The following is a 26,329-nucleotide window of genomic DNA, read 5'->3' as shown; positions in this document are numbered from 1 at the left end:
TCACTCCGATGCTTCTACTAGGTTTTTCTGTTACGATATCACAACATGGTTTCTTTCTCCGGCGCACAAAAGTGGAGAGAGAAAAGGGGAGAACCGATAAAAGCGGCACGGTTGAAGGGGGTTACGAGAATACCTAGAATATACCCGAGAAGGATACGGCATTAGCAGTGAGTCTCCTGACTTTGGGACCCTTTCGAAAGAACAGCCAAGGGAAAAAAAGGGGGCCAATGGGAAAAGCTTACAGCTAAGAGCACGACGGTGAGGACAAGTAGGAAGACCAACAAGAGACAAAACATTCTTCGACCGGCTTTACGTTGGTACGCATGCGCTTCTGTCAGTTGAGTCGATGCTCCATGGGTGTCGCGGGCAACCGAAAGTACGTTCGTTTCAATGTTGTCTTTGGGTTTTATCGGAAATTTCCTCGAATGTCAGGATACATTGTTTTTTTCGTATAATGAGAGAAAAAGAGACTGCCTTACCGATCATACTTTGCTGTTCACCGACGATCTGCCCTAGGTCTTTGAAGATCTGGTTCAATTCGGTAATGCCTTGTTCGATCTGTTCAATTTCGCCCTCTCGCTCTTGAATCAATTGTTCTTGAAACTGCAAATCGGTATCGTTGATCTGATCCGAAGTCGTTTGCCTAAGACGAACACCGAAAAAAACCAATCGAATCAGGTTTTCAAGTACGGGTTGAGAAAGGTGAGAGATTTACAATTCGAGCAACTGTCCAGTTGCGGTCGAGCTAGTTTTCGGAAAACACAAGTCGAGAATCGCAATGAGCAACTTTACTCTTCCAAAGCGGATTCTTTCGAGAAAGCTCACTCGATCTCACTCGGCGAGATTGCGCCCGCATCAATCTGTTCGACTGTTCGTTTCGCTTTTTGGACAAACTGTCGTTGCCTCTCGGCACTGCGCCGTGATACAGTTTGGAACGCTTCGAGCGCGCGTTGGAAATCGGTCGAGATCTTTTGCTGTTCCTGCTTGAGATGCCGCTGAAAAACCGAAAAGAAGGAAGGGGTCAAAAGGGACCGTACAGGACGAGGAAGAAAAAGACGCACGTCAGAGGGAGACAGGTTCCAGTTGGTCAACCGGGTCAGATCCGAGGTGGAACCCTTGAGCACTTCTCGGGTCGATTCGGTCAGGTCGTGTCTGCCAGGCACCAACAGGGAAATGAGGATAGGGATCGTCCTTGCGAGCAGAAAGAGCGTACAGCCTCGTGCGGAGGGAAGGGTTGTCTTTGGCACTGCCGAGCAGTTCAACGACTTTCGAGATGGCAGCCGTGTTGGCCGAGATCTTGTGGGTTTGGGTCGACAGAGATCGTGCGAGTCTTTTGAATTCTGGGTCGGGTTCTAGGTCAGAGAGGGACAGAGGCGTTGGATCAGCCGAGGGCCCTGCGCCTTGGAAAGGGAAGCGACGGACCCTCCGAAGAGTGCGCGAGCGTGAGGGGTGCGCGTTCTCCGAGACCCCGCTCGAGGTCTTGGAAGCTCTGTCGACCAGCGATCGGTGAACAGGGTCAAGTCAGCGTTTAGGGTGTGCCAAGTGGAGCACCGGGTCAGGAGCCGCAGCCGAGTTCGGATGACGGACCATCGCACGGGGGAAGGACTGAGTCGAGTTGATGCCGAGTGAGGGTGAGTCTGATCTGCGCGGGACGAGGTCGAGGCGAGCGGGATCTCCGAGGGGCGTGACGGTGACGAAGTCACTTCCGCGTCGGCGACTCGCGAGTTGGTCAATTAGTCCTCGCCCCTCACTCCTGCCCGGCGACGACACGTACACTCTTCTCGTGCCCGACGGACCCGACTTTGCCACGCGTGCCGAGACGCCCGAGTTCTGCGCGTCTGTGTCAGCGCCACGATGCATCCTAACGGTAACGGCGGTCGTCCTGCGTTCGTGGGACATCCTCAGTCCTACTCGCATCCTCCTGCACAGCAGCACCCTCAGCAGCAGCAGCCACCCCCGTTCGCGCACCACCCGGCGTCGTACAGTGGACCGGCACCTCAGCTCAACGCGCCGGTTGTTCAACAACCGCAACAGCAGCCTCAACGCGCTCTGTCCCCGCCTGCCTTCGACAACATGAACCAAGCGCTCAACAACCTCAACTTGCAACCCCCTGTGCCCGTCAGTCGCCCCTTGTTCAGACTGTTGCTCGCGCACCGCGTCGTCGTTTCGCGCCTCGACTGACTCTTTCGTTCAAATAGGGTACCGAAGCGACCGCATCCAGTCCAGGTCCCGTCGTCGCACCAGCGCGAGGCAAACGATCCGCGCGAGCGTACCATGCCGAGGGTTCCACCCCCGCAGGCTCGGCTGCCCCGTCACCCATGCCTCCGACCGACCTGCAGCAGCCATCGTCGTACTTTGCCCAGCATCAGCACCAGCAACAACAGCTACAACCGCAGTCGGATCCTCGCGCGCTGCAGCAAGGCGGACCCGCTCCGAGCCCCTACTCGCATCCGTCCGACCCTCGGTTCCATCCGCAGCAGGATCAATTTGCTCAACAGCAGCAGCAGCAACAGCAACAGCAGCAACCGCAACATGCACTGCCTCATCAGCCTCAGCAACAGCAGCAACAGCATCCGCCGGCAGACTATCCCCCTCACCCTTCGCAAGCTCCTCCCGCCTCCTTCCAGCCTTCGCAACAGCCGCAACCCATCTCGGGCATCCCGCAACCTCCCCACACTGCCGGACAGAAAATCCCCCCGAAACAGCGCATCCGCATCGATCCCGACCACATTCCGTCTCCCGTCGCGGTACAAGAGGCCGACCAGAGCCTGTATCGCGTCGAGCCGTACCTGACCTGCTCGCGCACGGCCGCACCTCTGTCCAACACGGACTTTGTCGCGATCGACCAAGGTGAGTTACTTTCTGATCCATGACAGCTTGACCAGCTCAGAATGGGCTGCTGACCTCTCGCGCCCTCGTAGGCAATTGCAATCCTCGGTTCCTGCGCATGTCGACGTACAACCTGCCCATGTCTGACGACCTCGCAGTCGCGTCACAACTCCCTCTCGGACTCGTCGTCCAACCGTTTGCGCAACTACGTCCGGAAGAAGGCTCGATCCCGATCGTCGACTTTGGCGAGACGGGTCCCCCGAGGTGTGAACGCTGCCGAGGTTACATCAACCCGTGGTGCGTCTTTATCGAAGGCGGACAGAAGTTCCTGTGCAACCTGTGTGGAGGCGCAACTGAAGGTAAAAACGCAGTCCCGGTTTCGCGAATCCCCTCGCATGCGTCGTCGAGACTGACCAAGGTTGACTCTCCTCCCCGTCCTCCACAGTCGCACCTGAATATTTCTCACATCTCGACATGTCGCAACGGAGGATGGACTTGGACCAGAGACCCGAACTGCGACAAGGTTCGGTTGATTTCGCAGTCAACCGCGACTATTGGGTTCAGGATAACCCGACTCAACCGGGGTCCCTCCCGCGCGAACCGACGCCGTTGCATTACATCTTTGCGATCGACGTCAGTTGGTCGAGTGTGAGATGTGGAGTCGTGCAAGAGGCCGTCTCGGGGTTGAGAGAGTTGTTCTACGGCAAAAAGGTCGAAGGGAGCGAGGCCGAACCGTCCAGCGTTGGAAGGTTGCCGCAGGGCGCCAAAGTGGCCATCTTGACATTCGACAAGAGTGTCCAATTCTACAACCTCAAGGTCAGTCCACTGACCACTCCACGAACGCGTTCGGCCTCTTCATTCGAAGATGAACTGATGTTGATTTTGCGGCATTTTAGGCTGGACTCGAACAAGCGCAAATGCTCGTCGTGCCGGACATTAGTGACATGTTTGTGCCGCTGAGAGAAGGCTTCTTGGTCGACCCAATCGAATCTCGGTCAGAATCATTCTCTGAGTTCTTTCTGCGCTCAAGTCTTGACTGATTCCGACCTCTCCATACAGAACGGCGATCGAGCATCTCCTCGATGCACTACCCAAACTCGTTGAAGAAACTTCAGTAGTCGAAGCGGCGATTGTCGGTCCTCTCAAAGCTGCCATGCTATCACTCGTTCGTCATCCTTCTCTTTCTCGATTGTCTCTCGCGCTAATGACTCTAATCTTGTGTACCAAATTTGCGTTGCAGAAAAATCTCGGAGGACAAGTCAACATTTTCCAAACTTCTTTACCCACGGTCGGTCCTGGAGCGCTCAAACACCGCGAAGATCCGAAACTGTACGGCACGGACAAGGAGAAGACCCTGTTTACGGTTCAAGACCCGTTCTACCGGATCAGCGCGGAAGAGTGTGTCGAAGCTGGCATCGGCATCAATTTGTTCCTGTTCCCGTCTCAGTACATTGATGCTGCCACGCTCGGTACGTCCTCCCTCGTCTCGACTCGACTCGAAAGATTCTGATGATTTGTTTTGGCGAGTTGATTTGCAGGAGTGCTGCCAGGGTTGACTGGAGGCGACTTGTTCTTCCACCCGCGCTTCGATCCAGTACGGGATGGCAAACTGTTGCGAGAAGAGATCGCGCGGGTAGTCTCGCGCGAAACGGCGTACAGTGTCACGATGAGGATCCGGTGCTCGAACGGTGCGCCTTCCGCCCGAGCAAATATCCTTGTTACGCCCTTGACAGCACAAGTTGACGAAAGATTACATGTATCTTGCTCATGTACCTTAGGACTGCGCATCTCGGATCACTTTGGCAACTTCTTCCAGCGCAACGTGACCGACCTCGAGTTTGGCTCGCTCGATGCCGACAAGGCGATCGCGGCTCGAATCAAACACGAATCGAAACTCGACGAGAAATCGGACGCGTACTTCCAATGTGCCGCGTTGTACACTTCGGCAACTGGACAACGACGCGTGCGTGTACACAACATTGCTGTCCCGGTCACATCCCTTGTCAACAACGTGTTCCGATACGCCGATATGGACACGACCATCGCGGTCATCGCGAAGGAATCGATCGCGCAAACGAACAACAAGAGTCTCAGGATCGTCAGGGAGATCTTGACCGAAGGATGTGTCAAAACTTTGCTCGCATACCGCAAACACTGCGCTTCGTCAACCTCGCCAGCTCAAGTGAGAGCACTTTCCCCATTCTCAAGCTCACATCGACGGAATCTTGACATGAATTTTTCTGATCTTGTTCTCCACGTGGCAGCTCATTCTACCAGAGTCGTTCAAGCTCTTCCCGCTGTATGCTCTCGCGCTCATGAAAACCAAAGCACTCAAAGGTGAGTCACTCCCTCCCACCACTGTGCTGTGAGACATTCGTTGACCGAGGGCGATTTTGCGTCCGACTTCTGTAGGCGGTGCGGTCGCATCGGACGTCAGGACGTGGCACATGCGACATGTCAAGAGTGCCGGAGTGGGAGCTACTGTGCGCATGCTGTATCCGAGAATGCTCGCCGTACACCTCTTCCCGGACGAAGTGGGATTCCCGGACGAGAGTGGTCGACTCGTCATGCCGCAAGCGATCCGGTGCAGTTATGCTCGAATGGAACCTCACGGTGCCTACCTCGTCGGTAAGTCACTTGACACGATCGAGTGATCGTTTTCCTCAATCCACCAGCAGAACATTGATTCATTTTCTGGGGGTTTTCTTTTTGGGTTCGAATCGATACAGAGAACGGCGAGAAGGCGATCTTGTGGCTCGGACAAGCAGTGTCTCCCGCTATCCTGCAAGACCTGTACGGAGTCGAAAACCTCGACGAACTTGATACTCGAATGGTGAGTTTATAAACTGGTTTTTAAATTTTGTTCAGGCTTCTTAGCATACCTAACTCTGAGGATCTGTGTGAGCGTAGACTACTCTCCCAGACCTGCCAACGCTTCTCTCGGCGCAAATGCGCAACATCCTGTCTTGCTTCGAGGAACGGACAGGTCGTTCAATGCCCGTCTTGATTGCCCGACAAAACATCGATGGCACCGAGATCGAGTTCTCAAACATGCTCATTGAAGACTCGAACAACGAACAGGTAAAGCTGATTCATGCTCGCGATTTCCAAGTGATGTGGGACTGACTCGAGTCCGCTCGTTTGTTCTTTTGATGGTGTCTCCCCAGTTCTCGTACGTCGACTACTTGTGCTACGTCCATCAATCGATACAGTCGTCGTTGGTGGGCGAGAGCAAGAAGAGCGAATTTGATAGCTCTTCATGGACGAACTGGTGATCTTACCGAGTTCTCTCGTGTCGTTTTGTAATCGAAAACATCCTTCGACGAAATATTTCCGATAACCTTGTGATCCGACATGAACTATAGGGCCCAGGCTTTTATCCCATGATGTAACGCGAAACATGGTTATTTGTTTTGACGGTAATACGCAATTATAATCGGCGCGGCGCGGGCACCACGAAATCACGCTCTCGACTTTCCTTGAGCCAAGCATCAGGCGCGAACGGCAAAGCCCAAGGACGCTTGCCAGTAGAATTCGTGTAATCACCACGAGCATCGTACGTCGGTCCCGCTCTCGATTCGGAAACTATGATCAACACTGAACGTCGCTCATCTCTCGATCTCATTTCAGCCCTAACAGAACCCCTAGATCGCTATCTTCACCACTGGGACTGATGGTACCTCGTTCACCTTCACCACGCGGTCGTTCGCTCTCGCGCTCTCGGTACGTCGACTACGAACACTCTCGCGACGAGTAATGTATCGTGGACTGATAACCTCTGTCTCTCTTGTACTTAGGTCGCCATCTCGTTCGCCGTCCCCACAGGGCGACACGATCAAAGTGGGCAAACTGACCAAGAACGTCACTGCGGTTCATCTCGAAGAGATCTTTGATGTCTATGGCAAGATTGTCGACATTGACTTGCCGTTTGACAAGAAGAGTGTGTATTAACTTCCCCTCGCAAGACTCTTGTAGCTCAGGTCTGGTCATGGTTACAAGCAAAACTGACGACAACTTGTTTTGTTTTCCCGAAAAAAATAAAGCTGGAACCCACAAAGGCACGGCATGGATCGCGTTCGCTTCATCAGCCGCGGCATCGAAAGCAGCAGCGTACATGGATCGAGGACAGATTGACGGTTCGACGATCACGGCAATTTTGGAACCCGTCTCACCTCGAGGAGGAGGAGGACGTCCTTTCGGTTCGAGACGAGGATCATCGCCCGTACCCCCACCGCGCGGACGCAGCCGAACTCGCAGTGTCAGTGTGGGACGGGGGAGGAGCAGGTCGAGGTCGAGGTCGACGAGTCTGAAACCAGGAGCGGTACGAGGCAGGAGTGCGAGTCGATCGAGAAGTCCAGTTAGGAGGATGAACATCAGCAGGAGCCGTTCGAGGTCGAGGAGTCCGGCAGCCACCGCTGGCGGCAATCGCAAATCCGGACCTTCGAGACGCAGCATGAGTCGAAGTCGCAGTCGCAGTCGTAGTCGTGGTCCTGGTAGGGACCGGAGCAGAACGAGGAGTAGAAGTCCTCCGAGGAGAAACAATGCGCCAGGTGCGGGTCGAAGGAGTCGCAGTCCTCCGAGGAGGAGGCGGTCTCCGTCTCCTCGTGGTGGACCGGCACCAAGAAGGAGATGAATGTACAAATTACTCTGCAAAACGGAAGTGCTACCATGGTTGTCCGAAGCCGATTGCAAGAGAGCGAAAAGGAGAGAGAGAGAGAGAGAGAGAGAGATGCGCAATTGAGATAATAGAGAAATACTAATGTCGACGCGAACCTCTCGCGCACTCGTCCCCTTTCCCCATTTCGGATTTCCAACTTCTCGGTTATAGATTATGGCTGCTAGTGCCGACACCACAGACAAATCGTGAGCTTGGCTCTCTCACTCGAACCTGCTATCGTCGCGCGAGACTCGCTGATTGCGAAACTCCGCGACTCAGGGCGATGGCGAAAGCCAACGATGCCACGGATAGCGCGCGCATTGGATGGGCTTTCCTCTCGCAGGTGAGTCACCCTAGCTCGCCTCCTGAAGGACTCTGTGATTGCAGGAAGCCTGACCGGCGTGCTTGCCACTTGGGGTCGTCGACAGTATTACTCGTACCTCAACAAAGACCCGGCACGCCTCCACTGCTTCTACACGAAACGCTCGACGTTGATCCACTCGACCGAGGGAGAAGACACCACTGCATGCTACGGACAACAGGTGAGTGCAACGCGACCGGGATCCCCCAGGATCGCACCGCAGTGACTGACTCCGCCTGCCTCGCCTCGCCTCCGCCTTGACAGGAAATCCATGCCAAGATCATGTCGCTCGCGTTCGAAGATTGCAAAGTGTACATCTCGAACGTCGACAGCCAGTCGTCCGCTGAAGGAGGCATCATTGTCCAAGTGATTGGCGAGATGTCCAACTTGAACGGCCCGTGGCGCAAGTTTGCCCAGACCTTCTTCCTCGCCGAACAACCCAACGGGTACTTTGTCCTGAACGACATCTGCCGCTACATCAAGGAGGAAGGTGACGACGAACTCTCGACTCCCGCTCCTGCCTCCACTTCGGCAGCGACCCCTCAACCCGAACAGTCTGCCGAATCGAACGCTGCCATCTCTGCCACCGCTTCTGCCTCGACTCCCACCACCGAAGCCGAGAGCGACTCGACTCCTGCGAGCGTCGGCTCAGTCCTCTTTACCGAGAGCAAACCGGCCCAAGACGCCTCGAAGGAGGAATCTGCCGAGCCCGTCACGGCCGACACCTCGATCTCGTTCGGCTCGGAAGCCGCTCCGCTGGTCAACGGCAATGCCAAGTCCGCCGAAGAACAGCGAGACTTGCAACCGGCGGTCGAACCTGCGCCCGTCGCCGTCGAGCCCCTCTCGGCAGTTGAGCACAAATCGAACGATGCTTCGAAACCTGCTGCGACCGAACCTGAAGCCGCTGCCGTTGTCGCTGAAGAGAAGGAGGAAGCCGAACAGAAGCGGGACGAAGTCGTCGAGGCCGTCGCTGCTCCCGCTGAAACCACGCCTGCCGCCCCTCAACCTACGCGTTCCGCTCCTCCTCCCGCAGCTTCTTCTCCCGCTCCTGCACCCGCCGCCGCTCCGACTCCTACAGTCTCTTCTGCACCCAAGTCATGGGCAAACCTTGCCGCTTCCGCCTCTTCAAACAAGTGGGGATCGTTCAAGGCCGCCGCTGCTGCTCCCGTGCGTGACCTTGCTTTTGAGCCTGCAAAGATTGCTGTGACCGATCGCTGATTCAGTCATCTTCTCATTTTGGTTCCCTGGGGCGCGCAGAAAGCGGCTGAACCCTCGACTCCGGGCGCCACCACGCCGACCCCTGCTGCCACTGCACAAGCGCCCGCCTCTTCGCAATTTACCGAGCAAGTGCAAGCTGTTGTCCATGCAAACTGCTTTGTCAAGGGAGTTGTCGAGTTTGTCACGGAGAAGCAGTTGAGAGAAGTCTTGACGAGCCGATTCGGTCCCCTCAAAGAGCTCGACATTATCCGCTCCGTATGTTGTCAACCAATCCCATCTCAATTTCGCAAGCCATGAAGCTGACAAAAGACGATTGCACAACGTTTCAGAAAGCATGCGCGTTTGTCGAATTCGCAAACTTGAACGACGCTCGCAAAGCGATCCAAGTCTCTCTTCGCCACAATGACGGAGGAGAGAATGGCATCATGTTCGAGACCCCTTCGGGAGACAAGGCTCGTATCAACGTCGTCGAGAGGAAACCTCACAATGAACGTCCTCCGCCTCGACCGAGGAACGCTGGCGCTGCGGCGGCCGAGGGCACGGGTGCTGCGAGCTCTTCGAACCAAGGTACTGCTGCTAGCACGACGGGATCGAACTCGGCAGGAGGAAAAGGTCAACAACTTCAGGGACAACAGAAGGACGGCAACAACCAACAGCAACAGCAGAGGCATCAAGGAGGCAGGAACCAGGGAGGACAAGCGCGAGGTCAAGGAGGTCGAGGTCCGCGTACGGGAGGAACCGGAGGCAGGCAGAGCAACGCTCAGGCGCAAAAGCAGTAAAAAAAGAAGTCGAACGCTGCACCCTCGGAGCGAGAGCCGCACGCACCTTGCGCGCCGGAGTTTCGAACACTTCTCTCGCGTTCCCAACAAGCAGGGGAGACTTTTTTTCAGACCGGATCGCTATCACCAAGAAATATGCAGCACACGAGTACTACAGGAATACCAGTTCTGAACGCAAGAAGCAGTAACAAAAAGGTTCTTTGAAGGGGTTTTCTCTTTGGTTTCTGTTTTCTCATTCTTTTTTTTGTTTAGGCTCGTTTTCGTCTCTCTTTGTCTTGTGTCCCTTGTCGCTGCTCTCCACCTTTGCTCGTTCTTCGTTTGCACCTTCAATGTTCTTTCTTTGATCTTTCTCGATGTTTTCTTTTTGATTTTTGTCTTTCTTTTTCCTTCTTGATTGTTTCCCTCGACGTGGGGTTTTTTTGGTATCCCTGCAAGGAAGGCTGGCTGGTTCCCTTCTATTCTCTGGCCTCGCTTTTGCGATTTTCGTCATTCTCGACTCGATCGAACCTCGACGCTCATACAATAACAGAGTATTCTCCTTGGCGGGCACTCACTCTCCACTGAAAAGGTGAGTGAGTGTAACGCACAACTGCAAAGAAGATTTCACATGACGAACAGATGACACAACGAGGGCGAGAGAGGAAACGAAACGACACGGAAAATAAAAAGAGGAAAGACAATCGTAAGAAAGCTGTGCGCTCTGTCTTCATGCACGAGCTTGCAGATTTCGATGAGGTTCAGGTTTGACCTGAATGACTCGATCCAACAGTTGATCGACGACGGTCGATTTGTTTGAATCGAACGAAGCTTGAATCTTGTCGAGTTGTTCTTGCGTCGATTTGTTGACCTGTTCCTGCGAGTCCGAGTTGTCGTTCGAATGCTGGCACAGACGACGGAACTCACGATCGTCAAAGGGGAAAGGTTTCATAGTCGGGAGGAAGGACGGTAACAGGCGTACCTGCGATTCGAACTGCTTGAACTCGTCGTCCTTGTTCTTCTTGAGTGCCTCGACTTCTTTGCTAGCTTCCTCTCGCGCGCCCTTCAATCGTTGCGTGCGGTCTGGAGACTCGTTCGGGTCAGTTGTGGGCCCGAGAGAGGAGAGGCGGGGTTCCGAGACTGCTCACATTCTCGGGCTTTCGCGACAATCTGTGCGGCTTCCTTCTCGGCATCGAGCAGCGTTGCAATACCCTGAGCTGTAATCGAGATACGAAACAACGCGTCAGTTGAAGTGGTGGGAGTGTGGGAGAGAATGAATGATGATGATGATGCCGAGTGGGCGGTACCCCAACTCACAGTTGGCAGCCTGTGGATCGATCAGTCGGTCAGCTCGTCGTGATCCGAAGTACAAGGAGGAGATAGCGTCTCACCATGCTGTACAGGATGTGAGGAGAGGGGAGAGTGCGAGAGACACGGCACGCGTTCGCATTGACACCGCCAGGCGCAGCTTGCAACTCGGGTTCGTCGACACTCGAGCGCGTTCATCTGCGCGGGGTCCGGCCATGTCGTACTACCCCGGCTCGACCGCATCGCCTGTACCGACTCCGCCGTACCCGACCGGCTCGCCTGCGATCAACTCGCCTGCAGACCTCGCTCTCATCTCGTCGCTGTCCTCGCCCTCGACTCAACCTGCCTTGCGTGCTTCGAGTTCGTCTACCCTACGCTGTCCTTGTCTCTCTTTGTTCTGCGATCGCTCATCCCGCACTTTGACGCTTCCAGGTGCACTGCAGGCGGTCGAACCGATCGCAAGAGTACTCCTCGCGCCTTCGCCCGACTTGGCAAGCACCAAATTGGCACTGTCTGCATTCGCAACTGCCTACCCGTACCTGTTTCGCTATGCGTCGGTCCTCGTCTCGTCATTTCTCGGCTCGCACATCCCGCCCGCATCTCACTCAACTTTTGAACTTGCGACAGGTGTCAATCAGGAGACCAGGCTTGGTGGACGAGGGTTGTCCAGCTCAAGACCTCGATCCTGCAACTGTGGAGGACTGGATCGATTGGACAGAAACTCTCGGCCGTCAAAGTGATTCAGCGCATTGTACAAACCCAAACCAACAGCGGACAAACTGCCGACCCTCGCGTGAGCCCTCTTGCTCACTGTTCCTAAAGTGAACACCCAAAAGAAGCTCACGCGTTCATTCTCCAGTTGGCTCGCACTCAAACTCAATCGCAAGAACCCAACCTGTCGCTGTGTCGACCGAGTCACCCGTTCCTCAAAGTCGCCTTGCTTGAAGAGGAAGCGTCGAAACTACTAGAAGAGGCCATCACTGCGCTGTTTACGACGACACATGCCGATTTGATCTCGGCTCTCGTCACCTCGCTCACCGCGCTGATCAAGATTCGAAATCAGTTCACAAAGTTGGTAGTCACGGCATTGACGAATTGGGCCCCGACCACCTTGACGGGACAATCCTACTCGCAGATCAAGAGTGTCGAAAAGGTCATTCGCATTTCGCTCGCGCACCTTCTCCGGTACGATCCAATCCATTCCTCTTTGGCTTTTGAGTCGGTCTCCCTGAAGTGTGATCCCCCCATGATTCAGGACATCCCACGCATCGGCGTACCAAACCCAGATCAACCAATTCCTGTCGGTTCAGGGAGTTCGCCTCGAAGCTGCTTCCGTCGCAGAACGACAGAGACGGGACGAATCGTCCCGCAAACGCGCCCTCGCCTCGACGGCCTCGACCCCTTCCACGTCTACTGGCACTTCACCAGCCAACCTGCCATTCGAAGTCCCTTCGGCAGCGAAACGACGGAAATTGAACCCTGGGGTCGACCTCTTGCGCGCGTTCGGAGCTGCGAACCTAGATCCGAACGTGAACCTCGCAGCGACCCCCGTCGCAACCGACCTCCCTTTACCTGTCGTCGTCGATCTTGTGTTTCGAACTTTTGAGAGCGTTCCGAACGCGGTCGTCTCGAGAGCGATCGAGATGGTCAGGATGCAGTTGCCTCCGAGCGAACTCCGACCGGACGAATCGAAAGTGGGGTCGTCGACGAACGAATCGGATCCAGTACTCGCGAGCGGCACGAACAACGCGACACCTGAACAAACTCGACCTCGAGACCCTCCACAAGTCGTGACTGAACCCATTGTCAAACTCGATCCACTCAAACTCGACCTCGGAGAGGAAGAACTCACGATCAAAGCTGAAGTGCCACCGGAACCGATCGTCGAAGTCGAACCCGAAGAATCAAACGAAGACATTTCTCTCGCCTTGTCGACTTCACTCGTGAACGGTTCAAACGCGACCGACTTTGAACTCGAACCTCTCGATTTGTCTCTCACGGCAAAACACTCGCTCATCTACTCGACTTTGAGGAGGATTTGTTCGGCAGGGAACGACGGTGGAGTCAATGACCAGATTTGGCTACCCCTCGTCAGTCGTCTGATCACGCGAGGACTAGAAAGCGGGGTCATGCTCGGATCTGGTGAGGAAGAGTCGGACGAGGCACGGCAAGAGAGAAGAAAGAGGGGAGAGCGGTTGCGCGAGGTACTCTTTGGCTACGTGACCCGAGATCTGCAGTCGCGGTAAAGTCTCGTTCCTTCGAAACTCATGCGCCGATGCCGCCGAGGTCACTCATCCCGTGTGTGTGCGACAACAGGATGGAACTCGCAAGACTTTGGCTCAACGAAGAATGGTACGCCTCGAAAAGGCTCAATCAGACTACGGTAAGCGGATCTTTTTCCAACTCGTGGCAATCATCTAAATTGATTCTGATCCACGGCGAACCTCAACAGGATCGACCTTATGACCACTACTTGAGACGGTTCTTGAGTCATATCTGCGCGACTTCGTCGAATCAGGACACGGCGCTGTTCCAGTTCATGATTGACCTGCCCGAGATTCCCGTCGGCGAATTGGAACGGCTCGAGGGCATGTGTATCAATGCGGACCAGTACGCAATCATCCCCCTTGGCGATTGCGACAATGGTCATTTCTCGCTGACCCCATGATCCTTCGATTGAACACAGGATGCAACTCGGGTTCGGCACCTTGCGCGAACTCGCGATTTTGCGACCATCTGTGCGCAAAGCTGCGCTCGATGTCCTCTTGGGATTGACAACTCATGCTGGTACGTTCCCCCCAAACCTGTCGATTCTGCACAACCCAGATTTTTGAGGTCCTGACTCGACACTCTCGTGCACCCAGACAAACGCATTCGGAATGCTGCGATCATGAGTGTCAAGAAATGGGTGCCAGATCTGAAAGAGCTCAGTGGCGTCATCACAAACTTTGCTTTGTCGCTCCTCGAGCGACTTCGCATCGACCCGGTGAAAGAGGAGGATGCTCAGCAGAAGAAACGGACACAAGATGAAGATGGCGAGGAAGAGATGGCGATGGAGGAGACTCCGCCTCCCGAAACCCCCAAAATACCGTATGCGGTCGTCAAGGATGGTCAGGTTGTCGATCGGTTAGATCCACCTACGACGATTGGAGAAGTGACGCAGCATGTTGAGCTGCTACTCGCGCTGTGCGTCAAGCAACCTCAGCTCTTGGACCAGTGAGCTATCAGTTCCTTTTTACATCCTCGGCCTGCATCTCGCCCGACTGATCAACGAAACCTTCGATAGCCTCTTTGCCGAGTATGCCAAGATGGCACCTTTCGCGAAAGAGTCGATGCACGAATTGATCGCCCCTCTGATCCGCTCGCTCGGGATCAAACATCCTGGCATCCTGCACCTCTTTGGCACCTTCCCCGAAGGCAGTGACGCCCTGCTGCTCCGCATGATCGAGATCCTCGCGGACAAACAGAAACTCCCGACAAGCATTGTGCAGCTCATCAAGAACGTCGCGACCGAGAGAGACCTCGACTCGCGCATCTACGCCCTCATCATGCCCGATTGTCACAAGGTTCGTCATCCTCCGTAGCGTTTCTCCTCGAGCTTGTGTCGAGAAGTGCTCACGCTTTGGTGCCTTTCGAGCTTGCAGGACGAGATTGTTCGTTACCTCCCAAAAGTTGTCGCCCTGCTCGACAACACCCCTCAGCAGAAAGCCGCTATCCGTTCCATCTTTCTCTCCATCATCGCTCCACCCGCGCATTTCTCGTCGGTCAATTCGTTGCGCACGCGCAGCGATTCACTCTCACCGGTTGAACTCATGGTGTTCCTTCACAAGCACGACAAGGAGATCGGTATCAAGAACACGATCGAAGGTTCGTCCATCCATTCCCGCTACTTGAAAGCTTTTCTGAAACATGAGCTGATTTCGTGAGTAACCGCTGCAATGTTTTTTTACAGCGATCGTGATCTGCTTCTCAATGGCCGATGCGTTCCGACCCGAAATTCTTGCAGCATTTATGCAGCAAGTGGTTGACGAAGCGGTTCTACCCAACTTGTTCCTCAGGACGGTGCGTAAAGTGTCTCCCGCTGTTCGCCCAACGTATAAACTCATCATGTTGCTCTCTCGGCCATTCCCTCAACAACGATCAGGTGATCCAATCGGTCACGACGTACAAATCGTTGCAACCGTTCGTCTCGACGACGTTGTTGTCGCGTCTGATCGCGAAAAAGATTTGGCAAACTCCAGCGTTGTGGGAAGGGTTCATTCGATGCGCGAAAGCGATCGCACCTGCGAGTTTCGCCGCTTTGTTACAATTGCCGAAAGAGTGGTTAGAAGATCTCGTACGCAAACAACCCGCCATGAAAACACCTCTCCGAGAATACGTCGTCAAGAGTCAGTTCAAAACACACCATTCCTTTTTTCTTTTTCCAAACAGAAAACTGATCGTTGTCGTTTCTTTTCTCTTTTGTTTCGTGTTTTCTCGGCGATGCGCGCAAAACAGAGGGTGGGGTGGCAAACGCTCGAACAACGGCTATTCTCGAAGCACTCGAAGGAGACGAATCGAACGTTCCGACCGCGACGAGATCTGAAAGTCCTGCAGTAGTAGTAGCCGCAGTCACACCAAACCCTGTCGTCGATGTTGTCTAGACTTTTTTCACCAACTTGTTCCCCTATTCAATTGCAACTCGTCTCGAGCATGAGAACCTTTGAATTAGATGATCGAGTGACCCCACGTCGAGCTTTTTCTGATTGGAACGAGAGTGGAATCAGGGGGTTTTCAAGCATGGAAACCCTGATGTCCTGATTCGCGGCTCCTATCCAAGCTGCTCTGGTCGTATTTTTTCTTTTTTCCCCGCTTCTTACTTCGTCGTAGCATGCAGGACATTCTATGCTGGTTTCCTTAACCCTGGTGTGTGTAGGGTTGTATCCGTTTTCAAAACGTGCCAAAGTTGTTTCCCCTCGAACAAAAGGTACAAAGCACTGGTGTTTCTCTCCAGTTCGGACAGCGTCAGGGAAGCAATCTAAGTAAAGAACTCTGGAGAGAGATGCCTTGTATCTGGTTCCCCCGGACAGTGCTCAGTGTGGTGTTCCGCCCGACTTTCTTTTTGGAAACGAACCTCGTACATATTCTCGAAGCTCCAGAATCCCGACCCTTTCACAACCGAGTGCAACGATAACGGTAGAACTGGTCGAACAATTCTGGACGGCTCTCGCTGTTGAGCGCCCAAAGCATTTTTCTCAGGTACCGAAACCCATACCCGAAACGAGAGAGAGAGAGGGAGAGCATTTCCAAACGACAACAAAATACCGACAGTCAGTCTCCGAAGGATTAATCACGCCACGCGAACGAGTCTGTGGGAGATTGAATATAGCGAAAAACGTGCGATCGGTCCGCCTCTGGGAGAGGAAGGGAGCAGAGCGGACATTAATTGCGCTCTCGACGGGGGGTTTTGGCGTCAAAGCTCTCGTCCCGCCAACTTGCCAAGGCAGTATCTGCTCAGATAGAGAGTGAAGTCGTTGCACCCAGCACCCGCAAGAAACGTTGCTGCATGTACAAGTCACGCAGCTGGGTACCTCGAGCGTTAGAGCAGAGAAAATCCACGGACCGTTCAGGTTCGTCATGCTTACAGAGCAGTCCTGAAACATCGCGAACATTCAGATTGAACAGGGCTTCGGGAGAAAGTGTTGAATTGTGATCAGGGTCCGGCCGCGAGGGGTTTAGAAGGTTTGTTTGTTTCCTGCGCAGGTGCCGAAGCGCACAAGCCTCTTGAGGGGGAAGATGTCATGTCAAATTACCCCTAGCCCCCGGAGGCTTGTCCTGACGCGGATCAAGTCATGTCAACGTGTCAACCCGGTACATACATCGCGCGAATAAGGTCTCGTGTATCGTCTCGTTCGGGACGAAGTAGGGCCAGTTATATTTAAAAAAAAAAGGGCCATTCTCGATCAATTGATCCAACGCATGCCTCTGTATCCTAGAGCTAGTCGTTAACGCCATCATACAGATATTGCTACGCCGTGTCCCTTGCAAGTTGGCTATCAAAGCTGTCTTGAGAGAGCAGAAAAATCTCAACTCCCTACTGCCCAACATTCTATACCCACGACCTCGAATTTTCCCACATCTTCCTCTCTCCCATTCGTCGTCGTTGTCGAGCTGAACGAATTGGCAAAAGTGTTCCTCGTAGTTCCGTTGTGGTTCGCGGCGGCCATGGTCAAAGGTTCGTTCCCAAACGTTTCACTCTTGCCCGTCCACCCTCGTTCCAACCGTTCGTCGATCCACAATCCAAAGTTGCCATCGTTTCCTCCTCCGATGGCGATCCCACTATGGAGGGACGCATGTTGGAAATAAGTGTTGCGGAAGGTCGGTGGGAAGGTCTTGATCAAAGGGGACATCCTCGGATCCGTGGGAGGTAGTGACAGAGTCGTGAACAAGAACCTGGCATTTTTCGGTAAATCCTCAGTATCTGGTCTACTGGGCAATAGGGTGATGATGAGGAAAAACTCACGAAGTTCCATCTCCGGTCCAAACTCGGTTCCCGCCTCCCCCTGTCGACGTGACCGAGTTCAACCCGTTCCTCGAACTACGGAACCCAGTCGAGCTCGTGACGCCTTCTTCGGGTCTCAACGCGTCACTCAAGTACGCTCCAAACGTCTCTCCTCGATCGGTACGAACGACGAGGACGAACCCTCCCGATTTCGATCTCAGTCCGTTCGTGACTCGAGTGAACAGGGTCAAAAGGGAAGTTCCATCCTGTTCGAGCGAGTACAACAAGGTCCAGTTCGAACTGATGCGCAACCGAGGGGCCAGACAAGGTCTGAGACCTTCAGCGATCGTCTCGTTCAAGATCTGGGAGATGCCAGGTTTGATCCCGGTCAATTGGACCGGTTGGTTGAACGGGTCAATTGCGCTCGGGGGTTGAGGCGGAGGAGGCAAATTCTTCAAGTGGTACGCCGAGAGAGTGGTGGCTGAAGGGGGCGGGAAGGGGCTCGTCGAGGAACGACGAGGCGAAGGGACCTTGCGCTGCTGCTGCACTGGCGGCAAGGTTTGCGAGGAGGCAGGACTGGCAGATGAACGGGTTCGAGGCAGAGGTGGGGAAGGAATAGTCGCAGTAGTTGCAGCTTGAAAGTCGCCCCACTCGGCACTGACGGTGCGTTCGCGATGGTTCCGGGTTGGAAGAGACGAGGTGTCCCAGCGGTCGTCACCGGAAGCTTGGCGCATTCGACGCGAAGCGTTGTCTCCCGGGAGAGGGTGGAATGGTTCGAAAGTAGGCGAGGTCGAGATCGGGGGCGAGACCAACGCCGGAGTGGATTGCTCTCCGAGGTCCATCAGAGACGATAGCCTCCGAGGCGGGGGCGAACGAGCGGGATGCTGCGGTTGCGTTCGCGACGCGTGCGGAGAAGGCACTGCACCATGTCGAGATCCACCTGCGATTCGCTCGATTGGAATCTCGATCGGGCTCGTATTGGAAGCAGCAGAGGTGGAAGCGAATGTTGGTGCACGAGCAGGTACGCCGAGCGGAGTCTGCCCGCTGCTGCTCACGGTCCGGGTTGATGTTACGCCGAGGTTGAGCTCGCTCAGGAAGCTCAGCGAGTCGATAGTCGAACTCGAGCCTGGGGTCGGTGCCGGCGAGGGTCGCGATGACGAAGGCGCACGTGAACTCGCAAACTGCGCCGTAGACGCCTGCGTCGGCGAGAATGGATCCAGATCCGACAGGTCGATCGGTCCTGCCATCGTAATCGTAATCAGGGATGAGGCTGAGAAGCGGCTGAATGCGAGAAACGAAGGCTGCGGCTCGAGTTGATTGATCATCTCTCGCTCTCATCTCTCGAGTAACTCGTCTCGACAGGAGTCGCACATCCCCGGAGCAGCTAGATCGACTGCAGATGCGATGAGTCAGGTCCGGCGACCGCGCACGCCTCACTCGAGGTGCACATCGACGACGACCGCGACTTCATCTCCCGTCCCGCTCTCGGCAAGCTACCCGGCGATCAAGTCGTCGCCAACCCTTGCATCCATGTCCCAGTTGCGCAAGCCCAAGGGTTTTGTCTTGCTGCCCCCTCCGTCTCAGGCGGTACCGACGAAACGCACACCTCGATCCGGCAAGACCTCTTCGAAGCGGCGCACGCCAGCTGAACTGCCCTCGCGATCCCAACCTCGAACTCGCACTCGATCGCAGGCACCAGCGACAGCTCATTCTCCCACATTGCTGCGCTCGCTCGCAACCACTCCCTGGGAGATCCTCGACCCCGAGAACCACTACCTCCTGACCTCGTCTCGCCTGTTTCAACTCGCCCACCTTGAACTCGGTCCCATCACTCGCGAACAGTGCGGCTACCGCGAGCCCAAGTACGGTGCATCCCGCGGCATAGGCGCCAACGCGCGCAAACAACATGCGAAACGCATCCTCGACCAACTCGAGCACGACCGCAATCGCAACCCCCCGAGTACATCTCGCCGCGTCTTACGCGACCCGCCATCGTGGGCCAAGGATCGGCGAGGGGTCGAGTGGGAGACGCTCCTCCTGCGCAGACTGTCGGCTCGACTGTCCCACGCGCCGCGTTCGACCACGAACCGAGGCACTGGAGAAGACTTGATCCCGCTCGTGTGGGCGATCGACCTGCGTGACAACCTGCACCACGCGGTGCTCGGCAACTTGGACTGCTGGATCTTGGGCAAGGAGTTTCCCTGCCGCAGGGTCATCGTCACTGGATGGATCCTCGAAGCCGAGTACCGCGAAACCGAGAGCAGGAAATGGTGGACCTACACGAGTCAGTTCTCTTTTCTCCTCCTTTTCTATTGTACAGAGCTGACAACCTGCTTATCCTCAACAGTCGACGACGGCACCGCTCTAGTCCAAGTCGTGTGTCCGATCAACTCGACGACTTCTGCGTCGAACTCGGCATCAGCCACAACGATCGACCCGGTCCTGTCCCCGAACGCTCGTATCCCGGAACATTACCACCCTCCTCCTCGATCTCGAGAGGAGGAACTCCATTCCCCAACTCGGTTCAAGAAGAAACGACGGTACGACCTGCTCGAACCGACCACTTCCTCGTCGACCGTGTTCCGATCCGAGACTCTCGTCAGGGTCGTCGGCACTATCACGAATCCTGGGTTCTACGAGACCGACCTCAAACTGACCGCGGACCGCATCGAACGAATCGAACTCAAGGACGAAGCGATGCATCATCTCGCCACCGCGCAACTGTGGCGAGAGGTGTACGCACACGAGGTCAATGTGCGAGAGATGCTCGACCGGATCGAACTTGAAGAGAAGGATGAGCGACGCCAAGCATCCCAAGCGAGACCTCTGCCGGGTTCTGAATCAGGGAGCGAGTTTGGCGATACGAGCGGCATGAGTAGCAGCGCCCCAGGAGACATATCCTCTCGACCGATTCGATACAGACCGACAAGGCCTTCGAAATTGTTGCCGCAAGACCTCACCCTGACCAACTTTATCATTTACATCCGACATCACTTGCTCAAGAACTATGTCGAATCGATTTCTCCCTCCTCGTCGACAGAATTACTCCCACCTCCATCCTCTCAGGGTTCGGGTCCGAATCCGACCCCTTCTCAGCCCGAGGACGACGATGAGGATCACGAGCGAATCGAACATTGTCTCCCGTTCGACATTTCGCAGTTGCGTACGAACAAACACCTCGAACTGTTTGCGAAACGGTTGTGTCTCGAACGCCTGCGCAAAGATCGGGACAAGAAGAGACTCGACCGAATCGAACACGAACGGGATGGGAACCTCGCTCGGGCGGTACCTGCGTACGAACCGGGATCTCCGACCGGGAGGAAGCAAACGACAGGGATGGTGTGGGTCAACGATCAGGAACGTACGAGAGGCGCGATCAAGGAAGGCAGAGGCAAAGTTCGGGTCGGAAGTTCGAAACTGATCAAAATGCTCCCTCCACCAAGTGCATCTGCCCACTCGAGAAAATCGCAACCGGGGGAACAGAACGAAGGAGGAACACTGGAATATCAAGAGCTAGGATTGACAGAGAAGAAATTGGACAAAGAGATCAAGCGATGTTGGGAGGACGCAATCAGGACCATGCGCAAGAACGGGTTCATTGTCGAACACATGAATACCGTCAAGGAAGAGGAACCTGAAGAGCAATCGACAATAATCGAGGACGAAGAAATCCAGTTTGACGTGGACGACCCCGTGTTGCCCGATGAACCGCGACACAGATACTCAAACAAGATGACCCTCGGTTGCAAGTTGCGGCTCACTGAAACTTCGACACCTACTACGCCCACCAGCAAGAAGTTCGAGATTGCAAGGACGCGAGGAAATGGAGACGACACTCCCCGAGCTTCATCGCTCCGTTCGGCACCGGGTCCTGCTCCGAAGAACCCAACCGTTCGACCGATTCGCGACTGTGAAGAACGTTTCGAACTCGTCACTCCACTCTCGCTTGCACCGACGGTCTTGGGATTGGTCGAACAGCTCGCACGCGTTGCGACTGCTGACCAATCGAGTATCACTGAACTCGATGTCCGCATGGCCATGTACCGAGCGCATCGCTGGACCGCCGTCGCCAAGTACGGCGAAGTCGTCACGAGGAGCTTGGAAGTACTCGAGAAGCGAGGAGACCTGCGAGCGCAAGGTCAAGGTTACCGACCCACTTGAGGACTGTAACTAAATCCTCGCGTGTCTTTCCCCTATGTGCTTCACCTTGCTATTTGTATCCGATTTCATTGTTGTTGTTTTAAGATCCTGTCGTGATAACATGAACGTATCTATCGGCTACTAGGTCGACGTTCTTCCTGTCGGTTTTGGCGGCCCGTTTGTATTAGAACAGTACCAACCCGGCAATTACAGCTCAAGTTGCTCAGAAATCGAAGAGAGAATCTCAAAGCAAAAAATGTTGTAGGCGACGGCCGCCGCGATGCGCGCGCGCGCAACATGCGACAATCTTGATCTCCAGAAATTGTTGAACCTTTCACTAATTCGGTTCCTCGAGTCTTTCGAGACCTAGCAGCTGCCTTTCTCGATATAGCTGCGTGTGGTGACCATGTCTTCAACCAAACGCGAAGCGGACGCGCCTCCGACATTGAACGAATCAGCAACACCTTCGAAACGACCTCGAACTGACGAAGGACCTCTACTCAAGACAACAACGACTACGATCGCTGGATCCGAGACGCCTGGGGGTGGAGATGCGCCTTCGAGTCCGTTCAACCCGATAGAGACGGATTCACCTTCTGCGCGAGGAGGAGGAGGTCGAGGAGGTCGTGGAGATCAGAGTAAGAAGGGGAACCGAGGCAAACGAGGTGGACGAGGTGGAAGAGGTGGTTCAAACTCGGACAGTCGAAGTTGGGGAGGACGCAACACGGGCAAAGGCGAGGCCAACATGAGGCAGTGGGGGTCCAAACGAGACGACGACACGGCAGAGGATTCAAACGCGAATGGGCAAGCAAAAGTCGAAGACAAGAAGGACAAACTACCCAAACGCAAGGTTGCTGCCATTATTGGCTACAATGGTATCGGATACAAAGGATCTCAAGTGTACGCGCTCATTTTCTCCCTCTCGCTTCGTCTTGCATTCGACGTGATATTCATCCGCACTTCGTTCTCGCGAACAGTAACCCTGGACAAGATACGATCGAGGGAGAAGTGTTCAAGGGTCTTGTAAAAGCGGGAGCAATCAGCGAAGACAACTCTACAAACCACCAAAAAGTTCGGCTCCATTCGATAGTCGAAAGATACCCGCGTGACTCAGGCTTTCTCTGACGCTGTGTGTCTCTATAGGTATCGCTCGCGCGGGCTGCACGAACGGATGCCGGTGTTCATGCAGCGCTGAATGTGCTATCGCTCAAATTGATCCTCAACCCTCCCGACATGCCTGCCGAATCCACCTTTGAAGAATGGGTCAACTCGTTCCTGCCTCCAGCGATTCGATTGTGGGGGACTGTGCGCGTGCAGGGAGCGTTTGACCCTCGCAAACTGTGCGATCAGCGCCAGTACGAGTACACCCTTCCGACCCACGTCTTCCTCGCGCCCAAACCTGCTTCCGAGATGGCCAAGTGGCTCGACAAATCTCGATCGACGACGAGCGCGACTGTCGGTGAGGGTGCCGAACCTCAAGCACCTTTCACTTCGCCAATCATCGAAGCCTCGGCTCAATTCTGGTCGAACCGACCAGCGGAGAGCACCTTTGCGGAAGACGTTGCGGCAAAGAAAAAGTGGAGGATACCCCACGACGCGCTCGAACAAGCTCGAGAATTTGTGCGTGCGTACGAAGGTTCGCACAACTTTTACAATTTCACGGTTGGCAAAGATTTCCGGGACCGAAGTTGTCAACGAGTCATGCGCAAACTCGAGGTGAACTATCTCTCCTGCAATCTTGAGGAAATGCTCTGAGACTCGGGTGACTAACGTCAGGGTTTTACCAAATCTCGTTGTGCAGATTTCGGAACCGTTTGTCGTCAATGACACTGAGCATGTCTCAATCAGCTTCCTTGGCCAGTCTTTCATGCTGCATCAGATTGTCAGTCCTCTTTCCAATCATGACAGGAACCTGCTCTTTCTGTTTGAAACTCATTTCCGCACTCGCATCTGATTGACAGCGGAAAATGATCGGGTTGACGATCCTCGCGGTTCGTTCTTCAACCCCGGCATCGCTCGTGCCTGAAACTTTCGGTCCTTCGCGCATCCATATCCCGAAAGCGCCTGCACTGGGTCTCTTGCTCCTCGAACCCCAGTACCTCGAGTACAACAAGCGCGTAACGGAAGCGAACGCGAAACTCGAAGATCTAAACAAAGCGGGTCGACTATCGGACAAGGACCTCGCGGACCAGCGACGCGAACCGCTCGATTCGCAAGGACTCGGCCTCAAGGACAAGATTGACGAGTTCAAGACGGAGCATGTCTATAAACGCATGCGACAAGTCGAAGAGGAAGAATCGACGTTCTCGAAATGGCTCAATTACCTCGACGTTCACATTGGCACCGATTTCGAGTAAGCTTCTCCCATATCTCGTTCCCCGTTCTTCTCGGTCAGCGAGCTGATTGCATCGACACTCTCGGTTCGTTTTCCCTCTTAGGTATCTCAATCCGAAGGGTGTGATTCCCACATCTGCCACCTACAAGAAGGGCGAGAACCCCGAACGACCTCGAGGAACCGCGCCGGGCGCGAACGAGAGCGACGCTGCGCTTGCACAGAGTGACGATGAGGGTGCGGTCGCAGGGGAGGACGATGGTTGATCAAGACGTCTCGCAGAGAAGTTTGAGCCAGATCCAAGGCCGTACTTTTGCAACGGGATCCTGTTTCATTAATCACGCTTCATGGGAACTCGATGCACACTTTTCCGAAATGTTTGCCAGAGTCGAGATACCGGTATGCTTCCTGTGTTTGCTTGAACGGGAATACCTGTAGTCGAAGACGTGCGCTCGAAAAGATGAGTCACGAAGGCCTCACCAAGAGAGAGAGACAGCCCGCACTTGCCTTGTCGACAACGGGTACGATCTTGTTGGTTTCGACACATCGGATGAGGTCTTCAAACATGTCCCTCGAGCCGCTCACGACGCCGCGTACGACTGCCTGGGAATACAAGATTTCCTTCGCGTATTCGGGTTCGTCTACGGTGGGTCCAGATCCAGTGGCTGTGGCATAGTCCGACATGTACCCAACGACCCACACGTTGCCACCAGGTTGACACGATCGGATCGAGCGCACAAGAGTCCCTTTGCCCCCGATCTCGATCACGTGGTCGACTCCACGTCCACCGTTCTTGGCGACCACCTCGCGTTCCCATTCCGGAGTCTTGCGGTAGTTGACCACCTCGTGAACTCCGAGTTGTCGGATCCGTTCGAGTTTGTCATCCGAGGAAGACGTCGCGATCACTTTGCAACCCGCGGCAAGCGCGATCTGAGCGGCGTAGATCGAAACTCCGCCGGTGCCGAGCACGAGTACGGTTTGACCCGTCGCGAGTGTCGCTCCCGGATGTCCGTAGAGACAGTGCCAAGAAGTGATTCCCTGTGGGGTTCAAATTGTTGTCGTGAATCAGCCACATAGGGTACTGAGAGCACGGTTCGTGGCGCAAGAGTTTCAAGCTCACTGTAATGACGCTAGTGCATGCCTGAATGTAGTCGAGGTGTTTGGGTGCCATCACGAGACCCTCCTCTGAGGGCAGTACGAGGGGTTTCAGCCATATCGTATCGGACAAGGTAGGGAAGAGTCCCTGACTGAACGCACACCGGCCGGGGGCGGAAGAGAAAGAGATTCGGAAACTCACGGTCGCACACGAAGTATTCACTCAAGACGCCATCGATTCCTCCTCCGAGTCCTGACTTTTGATAGTCGGGATCGAACTGACCGTGCAAGAAAGTTTGCGAGAAGATGGGGGTGACCCGGTCCCCGATCTGAACCCGCGAAACCTTGTCTCCGATGTCGACGACATCTCCCGCTGCGTCGCTACCTGCAATGATTCCGGCTTGTACCTGGATGGGCGCAGGGTATCGTCCGGAAGCGATTTGCGCATCTCGAGCATTGAGCGAGACGGCCTGCGAGCAGAGTCGTTGCGGATTAGTAGGTAGCTCAGAGAGGTACACGACTTTCCCGAACGTCTTACCTTGACTTTGATGAGCACCTGGGTCGGGGAGAGAGTCGTGGGTACCGGTCTATCCTCGATCGAAAGGTTCGAGAAGTCCGCTTTGAGCGGATGCTGGATCACGACCGCTTTCATTGTCGACGGCAGCGAGGAGTCCATCGCGTAGACGTGTACTGAGAGTGCAGAGAAAGAAGTGTGATCTGCCCCAACGATGTCAGCGTCCGAATGTCCGAAACTTTCGCGACAGGATTCGGACTTCTGCGTCATGTCCCGTACTGTGAGAGTGCAACTCTACCAGAATCCCAGTCGTTGCTCTTGCTGAAGATCGCGCGGCTTGCGATGACTGCTGTTCCAGCCGTCGGTATCTTTTTTTCATTATATCCGCGGCGATAAATTCGGACCGTACGTGGGCTCGGTTCCACTCGCACAGAAGTTAATACTAGCTGCAAGAAGTGTCTGAATGCGTGGAAACGCTACATTTGCCGAAAAGTCTGAGCGAATTAGCGATGATCCTCATCGAGCTCGCCTGGTATCTCTTCCCGGCATCTGCTGCTTGAATCGGTAGCTCGAGTCTGTTGCTCACTCGCCGCACGACCTCAGCGCAAGGCAGACGTGCATCCCGCGTGCGACCGGTTC

At 54.8% G+C, this 26,329-nt stretch overlaps 10 protein-coding genes across 10 annotated transcripts; 6 read left to right on the top strand and 4 right to left on the bottom strand.

The window, feature by feature from the left end:
• Nucleotides 1-121: 121 nt before the first annotated feature.
• On the bottom strand, nt 122-1,590 carry JCM15063_001716 (uncharacterized protein; the record flags this gene model as incomplete). The annotated part of the gene is made up of 9 exons (XM_076680186.1): nt 122-133; nt 243-397; nt 480-643; nt 716-745; nt 826-995; nt 1,062-1,152; nt 1,214-1,352; nt 1,423-1,489; nt 1,588-1,590. The coding sequence occupies 9 exons, from the start codon at nt 1,588-1,590 to the stop codon at nt 122-124; spliced, it is 831 nt and encodes a 276-aa protein (XP_076532697.1).
• Nucleotides 1,591-1,854: 264 nt separating this feature from the next.
• JCM15063_001715 (uncharacterized protein) lies at nt 1,855-6,104 on the top strand (the record flags this gene model as incomplete). The annotated part of the gene is made up of 14 exons (XM_076680185.1): nt 1,855-2,118; nt 2,199-2,850; nt 2,922-3,188; nt 3,275-3,645; nt 3,726-3,823; nt 3,889-3,994; nt 4,070-4,298; nt 4,368-4,517; nt 4,608-5,011; nt 5,094-5,166; nt 5,242-5,457; nt 5,559-5,662; nt 5,740-5,910; nt 5,997-6,104. The coding sequence occupies 14 exons, from the start codon at nt 1,855-1,857 to the stop codon at nt 6,102-6,104; spliced, it is 3,213 nt and encodes a 1,070-aa protein (XP_076532696.1).
• A 398-nt stretch (nt 6,105-6,502) lies between these two features.
• On the top strand, nt 6,503-7,462 carry JCM15063_001714 (uncharacterized protein; the record flags this gene model as incomplete). Its single annotated transcript, XM_076680184.1, has 3 exons — nt 6,503-6,552; nt 6,627-6,769; nt 6,873-7,462. 3 exons carry the CDS (start codon nt 6,503-6,505, stop codon nt 7,460-7,462), a joined length of 783 nt encoding a protein of 260 aa, XP_076532695.1.
• A 198-nt stretch (nt 7,463-7,660) lies between these two features.
• Nucleotides 7,661-9,844, top strand: JCM15063_001713 (uncharacterized protein; the record flags this gene model as incomplete). Its single annotated transcript, XM_076680183.1, has 6 exons — nt 7,661-7,692; nt 7,766-7,829; nt 7,915-8,028; nt 8,112-9,014; nt 9,105-9,320; nt 9,395-9,844. 6 exons carry the CDS (start codon nt 7,661-7,663, stop codon nt 9,842-9,844), a joined length of 1,779 nt encoding a protein of 592 aa, XP_076532694.1.
• Nucleotides 9,845-10,550: 706 nt separating this feature from the next.
• VMA10 (H(+)-transporting V1 sector ATPase subunit G) lies at nt 10,551-11,214 on the bottom strand (the record flags this gene model as incomplete). The annotated part of the gene is made up of 5 exons (XM_076680182.1): nt 10,551-10,724; nt 10,803-10,903; nt 10,969-11,037; nt 11,138-11,147; nt 11,212-11,214. 5 exons carry the CDS (start codon nt 11,212-11,214, stop codon nt 10,551-10,553), a joined length of 357 nt encoding a protein of 118 aa, XP_076532693.1.
• Nucleotides 11,215-11,343: 129 nt separating this feature from the next.
• PTA1 (RNA-processing protein PTA1) lies at nt 11,344-15,771 on the top strand (the record flags this gene model as incomplete). Its single annotated transcript, XM_076680181.1, has 14 exons — nt 11,344-11,488; nt 11,561-11,681; nt 11,756-11,921; nt 11,988-12,313; nt 12,384-13,370; nt 13,445-13,511; nt 13,581-13,738; nt 13,815-13,915; nt 13,993-14,344; nt 14,415-14,694; nt 14,773-14,995; nt 15,081-15,190; nt 15,273-15,516; nt 15,626-15,771. 14 exons carry the CDS (start codon nt 11,344-11,346, stop codon nt 15,769-15,771), a joined length of 3,426 nt encoding a protein of 1,141 aa, XP_076532692.1.
• Nucleotides 15,772-17,193: 1,422 nt separating this feature from the next.
• On the bottom strand, nt 17,194-18,856 carry OXR1 (Oxr1p; the record flags this gene model as incomplete). Its single annotated transcript, XM_076680180.1, has 2 exons — nt 17,194-17,560; nt 17,631-18,856. The coding sequence occupies 2 exons, from the start codon at nt 18,854-18,856 to the stop codon at nt 17,194-17,196; spliced, it is 1,593 nt and encodes a 530-aa protein (XP_076532691.1).
• Nucleotides 18,857-19,013: 157 nt separating this feature from the next.
• Nucleotides 19,014-21,770, top strand: JCM15063_001709 (uncharacterized protein; the record flags this gene model as incomplete). The annotated part of the gene is made up of 2 exons (XM_076680179.1): nt 19,014-19,893; nt 19,957-21,770. The coding sequence occupies 2 exons, from the start codon at nt 19,014-19,016 to the stop codon at nt 21,768-21,770; spliced, it is 2,694 nt and encodes an 897-aa protein (XP_076532690.1).
• Nucleotides 21,771-22,155: 385 nt separating this feature from the next.
• On the top strand, nt 22,156-24,347 carry JCM15063_001708 (pseudouridine synthase family protein; the record flags this gene model as incomplete). Its single annotated transcript, XM_076680178.1, has 6 exons — nt 22,156-22,649; nt 22,727-22,820; nt 22,893-23,465; nt 23,551-23,631; nt 23,711-24,102; nt 24,188-24,347. 6 exons carry the CDS (start codon nt 22,156-22,158, stop codon nt 24,345-24,347), a joined length of 1,794 nt encoding a protein of 597 aa, XP_076532689.1.
• A 79-nt stretch (nt 24,348-24,426) lies between these two features.
• Nucleotides 24,427-25,852, bottom strand: JCM15063_001707 (zinc-dependent alcohol dehydrogenase family protein; the record flags this gene model as incomplete). Its single annotated transcript, XM_076680177.1, has 5 exons — nt 24,427-24,513; nt 24,589-25,119; nt 25,202-25,266; nt 25,379-25,646; nt 25,715-25,852. The coding sequence occupies 5 exons, from the start codon at nt 25,850-25,852 to the stop codon at nt 24,427-24,429; spliced, it is 1,089 nt and encodes a 362-aa protein (XP_076532688.1).
• Between the last annotated feature and the right edge of the window lie 477 nt (nt 25,853-26,329).

The sequence above is a fragment of the Sporobolomyces koalae genome (genome assembly GCF_050403365.1).
Source record: "Sporobolomyces koalae JCM15063 DNA, S_koalae_JCM15063T_v1_ctg33, whole genome shotgun sequence".
Taxonomy (NCBI): domain Eukaryota; kingdom Fungi; phylum Basidiomycota; class Microbotryomycetes; order Sporidiobolales; family Sporidiobolaceae; genus Sporobolomyces; species Sporobolomyces koalae.
The sequence above is the reverse complement of the archived record's forward strand: the minus strand, read 5'-3'. Positions and strand labels throughout refer to the sequence as shown.